General features: G+C 52.7%; 1 protein-coding gene across 1 annotated transcript; it reads left to right on the top strand.

Moving 5' to 3' along the window:
- Nucleotides 1–5093: 5093 nt before the first annotated feature.
- PG994_002075 (uncharacterized protein) lies at nucleotides 5094–10464 on the top strand (the record flags this gene model as incomplete). Its single annotated transcript, XM_066853484.1, has 4 exons — nucleotides 5094–5244; nucleotides 5380–5661; nucleotides 5721–5809; nucleotides 5854–10464. The coding sequence occupies 4 exons, from the start codon at nucleotides 5094–5096 to the stop codon at nucleotides 10462–10464; spliced, it is 5133 nt and encodes a 1710-aa protein (XP_066721625.1).
- Between the last annotated feature and the right edge of the window lie 281 nt (nucleotides 10465–10745).

Raw genomic sequence — 10745 nt, 5'->3', positions numbered from 1 at the left:
CTGCAGCAACAAGCATCTTAGATGGCGCCTTCGCCCATGTCAAGGTAGCATCGTCTTGGCCTTGAGCGCCGACCTGCATTCCTAGATGAGTAGACTGGTGTGAGGGGTTAGGAGGTCAAGGTCAGGCAATGAAGGAGGACAGGGAAGGGTACTTGAAGGGGCAAGAACGGCCTTATCTCCACAAGATGGCCACGGCGGAATCAGAGGTCACCTCATTTCGACACAATTACCTATTAAGAACTTGAAAGAGCCGCTTCTGACGAGGGACCAACACTATATTTCGTGTAGAGCCACTAGACGGAATCCTTAGAAGCGCCTCAGAAGCCGTATAGCAAAATCTCAAACCGCATGTGGAAATGGGTATCATGGAAGAAGGTTTAAAGAGTCTTTCTGGTTTTGTTACATATATCTGGTACTCTCGAGGATCGAAGTGTGGCTAGGCATGGCGGAAGCGGACTTATTTTAGGTTGTAACGGCTTGGAAATGCTTGGAAGGCCTACACAAATACGAAGAGATGGCATGCCAGCCTAAATAACATTGCCTAAGACAAGCGTAAGACGATTAAAAGGACCAAGAGCGCCTCGTCGTAGAAGCACTTGGCATCTTGTCGAGGTTGGCAGCCGTATGTGAAAGAGACTAGTGTTACCCCCTGGTGGGATATCACATATATCCCAAGCCGTGAGAAGGGACTTTGAAGTGAGGTTACATGGTCGACTAGTAGTAGCCCAGGGCGACCCAAGAAACTTTGACCTCAACTTGACCTATCGTATTCCATATACTCCATGTCTTGACGCTTGCCAATGAGCCCACTTACATTGGTATAGTATCAGTAAGAGGATGGCAATACCCGGATGATGTGAACTTTAGCTTTCAAGAGCCACTGCTCGATCGTACGCCAGTCTCCTTGAAGAGAAGACCAATGCCATAGGGGTCAAATCATACAATACGAGATTTAAGAAGTTCCTGGCTTCATATAGGCTCTGCCGAAAGACACCCATTTCAGCGGCGGCTTATCGATGATGTGTAGGTTTGACGCGGACCTCTAGTGGCAAGGGTTGTCGATCACTGTAGGCGGGACATTTTACACTTCTATCTCTATGTACACGCATGTACAATATAGCCGTCCCGTCGTTACTCAATGCCGTGCAGCGGAAGGGCAGCGGGAGGGATGGACCTGGCAGTGGGTTGGATTTAAGCGGGAATGCGGGGTGCAGAAGGGCTGCTTTACTGTAGCATCGTGAAACGCACCGTCGATGCTGCATCATCTCAGTAAAGTAGTAACAAGTAGAGGGTCTTGCTGTGCTGAAAAGCGACTTTGCTTTGTAATTCCTCCGTTTGAAGATACCTAAAGAAGTAACTTTACGACGTCTTCCCCCTCGACACTGACCGGAGTTGCGCTTCAGGTTGCCGCTCCACTATCGGTGGCGCCACACGGGTACACTTCCGCGGGAGTATCTAGAAACTCCCGTCACTTCTCAGCAGCAGTGCATATGTATCAACATAAGGTAAACACCGGCCAACACCGATGTGAAATGAATTGCCGAGTCCGCGTCTCAGGGAAGTCATTGCGCGTTGCGACTTCATCACGGTGATCAACGCCCGATCCCAATTCCCAAGTAACCTATGAGCCTATATCAGCGCAGATATATCGACGGACGATCGTTCACAATTACCGGCATTGGTGGAATGACAAGCAACCAGGATTTGAATAAGTGACCCATCACTTTACAACCAGTCGCATCAGGTATACGGGCGGTCTAGACCTGAATTTCCTTCCGATAAGCCGATCCAGGACCAAGCACACACAGGAGTTGGGTCGGCCATTGTCCCGTCGCCGCCAGGTGGACATGATCGCATTGCAGGTGTACGAAAGGGATACTAAAGGGTGACGCAAGATCCTACGTATACGAGCGAGCGACACAAGGATTTTCAGAGTGACCGAAGTATGTCCCGGTTGTTCCTTTGATACCCCGGAAGTGATCCGGGCATCACGCAAAACTGTGGATGCATACCGTAAACGAAGTCTCGGGAACCGGGAGGCCTTTTTCGTAACACCGCATTCAATAATGACGACTTCCGACGGGGCCTGAATGACACGAAATGCTGCTGATGCGAGTGAGCAAAGTGGCTCACCTCCTGTACGTTAGATGATCCAGTCGGAGGTTATTATTCACCGTCCTTGCGTGTGATGAGCAATTGCCCATTCGCCTGCATCGATGTGGTTTACTGTACATAATAAAGTAAGGTAGGTCATGGCGCAAACAACCCCCCTTTTTCCCAGAAATCTGCATTTCAGCCAAATCGGAAATCGAGCTATCCTGATTCGGTAAGAAGAATTGGCACCATCATGCCATCTCGTGCTGCCTCCACGATACGGACGACTGCACGTCAAATGGATCGATAAGTGATGCAAGCAATGGATAACGCAATTACCATACATGAGTCAGTATTGGACAGATAGAAGAATCGCGAGCTTCCCCCAAAAGATTCCATCGATAGTTCTACAACTAGACTGAAGGTCTGCGGTGACTGTCACTTTTCTTTCTTCTCCATCCCATCTACTACTGCACCACTATTTGATCGCGCCGTTGCACGCTTATTGTTCCGCAAGGCTCAAGCTTCCCGCTTCTGCATGCGCTACGGCGCGACTAGGCGACGATAGGTACTAGCAGGATTGATAACACTCCCATGTTACTATTATTCATGTGCAATCTTCCAGACTGACATTAATGAGTCAGTTATCCATTAGTTATCGGAAGAACTTGGACCATTGTTCTCAGGCCTGCTACTATATGACGCCGGCAGTCATTCTGTCCTTTCCACCATGGCCTCCGAAAGAGGAGAAATGGTTCCGGAGATCGGTTGGAATCTGACGGCGGGCACACAATTCCGTACAGCAGACGAGCCAGGTGCAAAGGCCTTCTGCTATCGAGTAGCGTGAGCGTACTTACTGATTGTGACTGGCCGGGGGAGCTCGCCCAGTAAATCAGTTCGATCCCAATTGGTCTCCCCCCTTTCTTGATGCTTCTTTTTCTGCTTAGCCCTCTCCCGGTACCTGCTTTTTTTGCTGCACTCCTGGTCCCTGGCATGGCGAGCTGCAACTTGCTTGGTTCCTGCGCGAACTAGGTGGAAAGACCCCACCACATGTATGTACGCTCTGCACCAAAAGTGTCCATAGCGCTAGCCACCACACACATTGAATTGGTTCCGGTCGCCGGCTGATCGTATCCCTCGCTACCCGTCGATTTGGGGGAGGGAAGGGGGGTCTTCTCATTTACGCAGCACACTATCTGTCAGCCGGCACCTACGACCTTCCACTGAGCCGCCTGCTTATTGCGGCACTATTCCTAGGTTAACCTACTAGACAGTAGTGGAAGTGATTAGGGAAGGGGAAGGGGGGGATGTATGCGCCGCGTGCGTTGTCTTCTAAAACCTACCGTGATTCAAGTGTTCCACATCGAACCTCTTGTCTCTTATATGGCCGTCTGAAATATAGGCTTGCCAGGTCAGGTTATCTTGCAGCAGTGGCAGGATTTGTCTGAAGCAGTCTGGCACTGCCACTGGATTCTGCGATGGCGGTTTGGTGTAAGTGGGTGGTTGAACAGCATGGCAGATTGATGCGTTGCGCCCGGGTCTCAGATTCTCGTCATTGACAGGACTTGAGCGAGTCTTCTGTCTCTTGACATGGAACCTTCACAGACCGTTTCAGACGTTTCTTCGTCGCCGCCACCAATCAAAACAGCGGCTGTTAGTGACCTCTTTATATATATAGCCACAAGAATGTGGTATGGGCTACGCAGCAGACCCAACCCACCTGAACGCTGCCGTGATTTCGCCCCCTCGTGTCACGTTGGGCGTTGCTCGACGGTGTAGCTTGAAAGGCTAATCGAATATGGCATACGTATGTACCCGCCATCACACCGTATGCATTCCATGTTGATGGGCAGAGCAGAGCAGATGGAATACCAGTTACAGACCGTGCGTGACGGGTGGTGATGATCTGGGTCAAATCCCAATCAAAAGGCTGACAGTGCTTGGGACCCTCGTCTTTCCCAGCCGACGCGAGTTTAATTTGGCCTATGCCGGATTGAGCCAACGACGCTGCACCCTTGCATTGCTGGTCCGCTTGTTTGGGCATGGCGACAGGGACTGGCAAAAGGTGGACATGACCATTCGCGGCCCAGCATGGCCCTACCCCGAATATGTTTCATCAATTGACCCCCAAATTTATCATCTCGGCGCCTCTAGTCTCTGGCCATCTGCGAGTTGCTTGCCTACCAGAGTACCAGCCCAGCCGCCTGCACCAACCTGACTCTCTCACACTGGTCCCCCTGATTTAGATACCTACTGTACCTTAGATAATAATCATTATACCCCTTGTATCGTCTGTGACTACCACTTTCGCTGCCCGCGTCCATCTTCATACGGTACACAACAACACAAGCAGTCACTTGTTTGTGTGGTGTATGCAGAGGAAGTAGGCTCGGTTACAACCCCATCCATTCACTGATCCCGACCAACAGGCAGACCTGTCTGTAATGAGAAGTACTGTGCCTGGTGCCGCCGCTGCAATAAGCGCAAGTCTAGGCCTATCCCTGTTTGCTAATGATCTGGGGGTTTGGGAAATTTAACCAACATCCCCCCGTTGCACATCCTTCTGCAACCTCTTAACACTCTTTTCTTCTTCTACCGTTGCGACGAGACATACCCGCATGTCGACTTAAAGGAAATCGCGGCAATTAGTTCAGCGCGGCCGCAAAGAAAGTGCTCATGCAAAGGGGTTTAGACACCTTCGAGGCCAGCCCGACTCCTGCATTCCTTTCCCGGCGCCGGAACTCTGGGATCTGGGGTTCACTTCGCTCTGTAAGATTTCCTACGAGAACCACCCGCCGGCAATTCGCATGAATTGACCTGCCTTGCATTCCAACGCAAGCAACAAAAGAAGACTCGGCATAAGGCAAAACCAATTTGCCCGTTTCACTGCCTTACCAACCGATTCCCGCGGTTTCCGCGCGCTGTTATCGAGATTTTGTCGTATTTTCGATCCTTTTGCCCCGGGTGTCTCTTCGTAGGCAGAGACAGCCCTCGCCATCATGGCCTCTTCACCCCCGGGTTCACCCAGCATGATGTCGCGACCCGCAAGCGCCATGACAAGGCCCTCGCCACGCAGCAATAGTCGCATGAGCCTAAATGGCAAAAGCAGAGCATCTGACGAAGATGGCGGACGGACAGCGGTCAAAGTTGGTAAGTGAACACGTTGTCCATTGATCTTGACTCGCTGGAACCTTGGGCTCTCGGTTCCAGTCAAGGCCCCAGAAGGATAGCAGGATACACTGAAGACCACTGCACCGCGAAGATGGCTAACCTATACATGTGTAGTCATCCGAGTGCGACCGCCTCTACAGTCTACCGACCCTGGTTTCGATCTGATCCCCCAACGTTTTCAGCGCTCTATGGTCCAGGCAACTTCCCCAACGAGTCTCTCGATAGATGCGCCGCAGGGCAAGAAGCTCTTTGTATTCGATCGCGTCTTTTCGCCCGATACCGACCAAGAAGGTGTTTGGGACTACCTCAGTGAAAGCGTAAATGCCTTCTTACAAGGCTACAACGTCTCGTTGTTGGCGTACGGTCAGTCTGGTGCTGGAAAGTCCTTCACCATGGGTACTTCCGGCCCGGTCGAACAAATGGATCTTGACAGGATGGGAGTTATCCCCGCGCAGCGACTGAGCTATTCGAGAAGCTCGAAGGGCCTTCCAAGAAATCCAATCGCAATTCGATGTCCCAGCTTCGCGCACCCCAGCGATACACCGTAGGACAGACTTCGCCTGCAGGCAGTAGTACCCCACCGAAAAGAATTGGCAACTGAAAGCGACGTACGTCGAGATCTACAACGAGCAGCTTCGCGACTTGCTTGTTCCCGAGACAACACCACAGCATGAACGTGGCACGGTTACCATTCGTGAGGACACCAAGGGCAACATCATTCTCACCGGCCTCCGCCAGATGGACGTCCATTCGATTGAAGACTTGATGAACGCTCTGAACTTCGGCTCTACAATCCGTCAGACCGACGCCACAGCCATTAACGCGAAGTCGTCTCGTTCTCATGCCGTTTTCAGTCTCAACCTAGTCCAGAGAAAGCCCAAGTCGCAGGGCACTGAGGGAGCCAACAAGCGATTTTCGGTACCTGTGGAAGCCATGACTGGAGCCGAAACGTGGGTGACTACAGATAGCAAGCTGCATTTCGTCGACTTGGCGGGCAGCGAACGTCTGAAAAATACCGGCGCGCAAGGCGAGCGGGCGAAAGAAGGAATTTCGATTAACGCCGGCCTGGCTGCACTAGGCAAGGTCATCTCGCAACTTTCCTCGCGATCCCACGGCGCACACGTATCATACCGCGATTCCAGACTCACGCGCCTATTACAAGACTCTCTTGGTGGCAATGCCATTACGTACATGATTGCATGTGTTACGCCGGCCGAATTCCATCTCAGCGAAACTCTAAATACGGTCCAGTACGCCCAACGCGCCCGTGCCATCCAGAGCAAGCCTAGGATTCAATCTGTGGAGGAGGGCGATAAGCAGGCAATTATTGAGCGGCTCAAGGCCGAAGTGGCATTTTTACGTGAGCAAATTCGTAGTTCTGAGCGTGGCGGAAATGAGCGCCGCAATCTGGCGACCACTGAGAGGTCCGAGCGACTCAACAACGAGCGCGAGGCGGAACTCCAAAATCAGCTACTGGACGTTCAGGAGAACTACACTACTCTCAGCCAACGCCATGCTAAGTTGATTGCCGAGATGGCCAAGGCACGAGACAACGAGGAGGCCGAGAATCAGCAAATGGAGGAGAGCGCCGGAGACTCCGCCACCGATCGTCTCGCCCGGTCCAACTCCTTTGCTCAAGCCGTGGAGCAGGTGGTTCTCGAGTACGAGAAGACGATCCAGTCACTCGAGCAGTCCCTTTCCAGCACTCGCACTACTCTGTCCAACACCGAGACCAACCTTCTAGAGAAAGAAACCAAATGCGCCTATATTGAGACGATCAACACACAGCTTCAAGCCCGTTTGCAGAAGCTAATGGATCGCGAAGCCAATACGGAAAACTATCTCCATGATCTCGAAACCAAGCTCGACGGACATACCTCGGGCGAGGAAAAGAACGCCACGATAATACTCGAATTGCGAAAGGAAATTGCACGTGTTCGGGAGAATGAGGCTGCCGCCGAGGACTACATTTCGACACTGGAGGAAAGACTTGCTGAGGCCGATCAGGATACCGAGCTGATGCAACGTGAGATTGACCGCCTCGAGCAGGTTATTGAGCGGCAACGAAGTCTTGGCAAGCTTGACAACCTGCTTCACGAACTCGACAACATCCAACCGGACGGCAAGCAGCCCGATGGCCATTCTGACACGAATTCGAATGGATTTGGCCAACGCCGCAACCTCCCTGATCGATCGTCCAGGGGCCACACGAGCCGTCCACCTACTGTCCAAGGCCGACGTTCTACTCTTCCGGAGGTTGGTGAGGAGGAAACTGAAGAAGATTCACCTAGGGCCGCAGCCCAGGTTGAGGCGGTGTCGGATGATGATCACAACAGCGAGAAGACAGATGCCGAAGCTCATGAGCTCCCGCCTCCTAGTCCTGCGCAAAGCAAGTTCGTTGCCGATAAGCTGGAAACCGTTACTGAAGAACTTGTGCACCTTCGTGTGGAACATGAGAGCACCCTGCACGAGTTCGATGCTCTCCACAACAAATATGAAGAGGCCCTCAAGACACTGGCAGAGCTCCAGGACGCTGTGGACGAGGCTAAACACCCTAACCGACAACGCGACTCTGTCCTCTCGGTCGCATCGCCGGAAGATACCCGACCGCCATCTTTTTTATCAGACGCGCAGTCCAGCGACGTCAAGGATGGGACCCGCTTATCATCGCGATCGCTTTCCTCGGAGCTATCCTCAGCTATGGACTCCCCAGCTACTATCGATTCTACTGAAATTCCGGATGCGACAACACCCAAACCTTCTGAGTCAAAGGAGACTCTGATTGCTGAGACAGCAAACAATGATGATGCGTTGGCACTGGAACTTGAAAAGCTCAAGTCGCTTGCTCTTGAGAAGGAGTCCGCAGAAAAGAAGCTTGCTACAAAGTACGCCCAGCTCGAGGAACAGCACCAGGAAGCCTTAGATATGGTTGAAGAGCTGAAGACCGAAGTCATGAAGGCCAGACACGCCGAGCCCACATCCCCACGGAGTGCGACCCCGGTCATTCGCCGCAAGTCTAGTCAAAATGTTATGGTCATTGACCGGGCGCACCGGTCCTTCGCGTCACTGCGAAACATCGCCGCAGATAACTTTGAGGGGCAGCCCGATGTAATGCAGAACTTCGAGCTTAATCTCAACGCCGCCATGCACGAGTTACATGCTCGGTCTGAGCGCATTCAGGAGCTCGAGGCAGATGTTAGCAATACCAGGAAGGAGATGGAGACAAAGATGACAATCATCAACGGCCTGACGCGCGAGCGGTCAAGTTTGAAATCCAGTCCCATGGACATGTCCATGATTGCGACACTGAAGAACCAGCTGGAACAGAACGAGAGCCAGCTCCGGCAGATGAAAGAGGTACATGCTGCGCGCGAAACCGAACTCATGAAGGAGATCGAATCTCTGCGAGCTTCTATGCAAGACGCCTCTGCTGCTCGATCCGTCCCAACGGAGACCCCGGCTGCCAAGGAGGAGCTGGTCTCTACTCATGAGAAGAAGATTGCGGAGTTGCAATCAGAACTTGCGGGCTGGGAAGGCAAGCATCAGACTACCCTCGACAATATGCAGGCCACCGAGCGAACTATGCAACAGACTATCAAAGAGCTTGAGTCGCGAGTTGCCGAGGTTAACGCCAACTACAGCCAGGTCCGCGAGAACTCGCAGGGGCAGGAGCAAAGCAACGAGGCAGATACTAAGCATCAAGACCTGGTCACGGCCCTAACCAAGGAGATTGGCGATTACAAGACCATCATCGACAGCAACGCTGCCAAGGTCGCTGAGCTTGAGAGTGCTCACTCTGCCGCAAAGAGTCAGCTCGAGGAGGCCACACGTGCCCGAGACCTGGCCGCTGCCAAGTCAGATAAGCACAGAGATCTCCTTGGCAAGCTTGAGGCACAGATCGCTCAACACGAGGAGACAATCAAGATCCATCAAGAGAATTTCGAAGGGCTTGAAGCCGAGCATGCGAGGGACATTGACGAGATCCAGGCCGAGTCCAAGCAGGAGTATGAGTCTCAGCTTTCGATGCTTATGACGGAGCATGCCGAGAACATCCGTATTCTGGAGAGCGATCTTTGTGAAGCTCGTGACGAGCTGATGAAGGTAGCTACGGAAGTTGCGTACGCCATGGGCCTCGAGGTCAGCGTTGAGAAGATCTCTGAGCGTGTTGAGTTCCTTATTGCAGACCAGAAGGCACTTGGTACCGAGAAGCAGAAGAACACCGAACTTGAAAATCACGTTTCTGAACTTGCTTCTATCAACAACACCATCATGCGCGATCTGGAGACAGTGAAGTCGGCATTGAGCGAGTTGCTGCAGGTGGATGGTGAAAAGGTGAAGAGCCCGCACTCATCCGTCTCGGAACAGATCGCGGCTTTGAAGAAGCGGATGGCGGATCTCGAGGTCAAGAACAAGAAGCACTCTCGCTTGGTAGAAGAGCTCGAGGATCAGTTGCAGACAAACTTCGACCAAGCCCAGATTACGAACAACCGTTTGTCAACGCTGCAGACCGAACGTCAATCCCAACTTGAGGAGGCCACTACCGCCAGGATCAAGGCCCAGAGCGAGCTGGAGGCAATCAAGGAGGAATATGCCGCCCTTCAGGTACACTCTCAAACCATTTCCGCTCTCTTGGGATCCAAATCGCTGACTTTACTACAGGCCAAATTTGATGAGCAAGGCTCGAACTCGAACTCACAGGTTCGCAAGACAGCCTCGCATACATCCTTGCCATCGCCCCCGCCGGCGATCCCTCTCCCTCCTCTACCTGGCATTGGTGGAGCCACGTCGCCTACCTCGGCAGGAGCACCTGGCAGCGGACGGCCTCAGAGCAACGATATGGCAAACCTGCAGATCCGGGAAGACCAAGAAGCCCGTATTCGCTCCATTGAGCGACACCTCAATGCTGAGAAGCAACTGACTTCGACCTTGGAAGAGGCCCTCACGGACCTTGAGAAGCAGTCCAACAAGGTCAAGACCGACTGTGAGGCTTGGCGCAAACGCGCCGTGGAACTCGAGAACGAAGTCAAGCAGCTCAAGGAAAAGCCGCAGCAGGACAGCCGCTGGCGGGACAGTCTTCACCAGGTCGAAGAAGAACGCAAGAAGCGCCAAGACGCCGAGAGAGCTCGCGCCCACCTGGAAGAGCGGATGAACGCTATCAACAACAAGAAAAAGAAGAAGGGAAGCCTCAACTGCTTCTAGGCGTTGCCGCTTTTGGCCGTTCTCTTGGTCTGCTTGGCGTTCTTGGCTATATATTTCCTGTACTCGGATGGATACCATATCACCGTGCAGTCTCGTTTTGAGCTCGCCCTGCCGTCTTGGACCCAAATGCTCCAGGTCTTCAGGGTGGCTTGACTGTATTTCCTCACCCTGCAACCACTGCTTGTATTCTCTTGTACTCTACCACCATACTGCATTCGAGACGAGCCGCTCCTCGTTTTGGGTCTTATCCTCGGGCATTTACGCTTCTTGCCCTCCCCTTT

Source organism: Apiospora phragmitis (genome assembly GCF_038363925.1).
Source record: "Apiospora phragmitis strain CBS 135458 chromosome Unknown utg000002l:1.0-5516284.0:1.0-5523493.0, whole genome shotgun sequence".
Taxonomy (NCBI): domain Eukaryota; kingdom Fungi; phylum Ascomycota; class Sordariomycetes; order Amphisphaeriales; family Apiosporaceae; genus Apiospora; species Apiospora phragmitis.
This window is presented reverse-complemented; position numbering and strand designations above follow the sequence as displayed.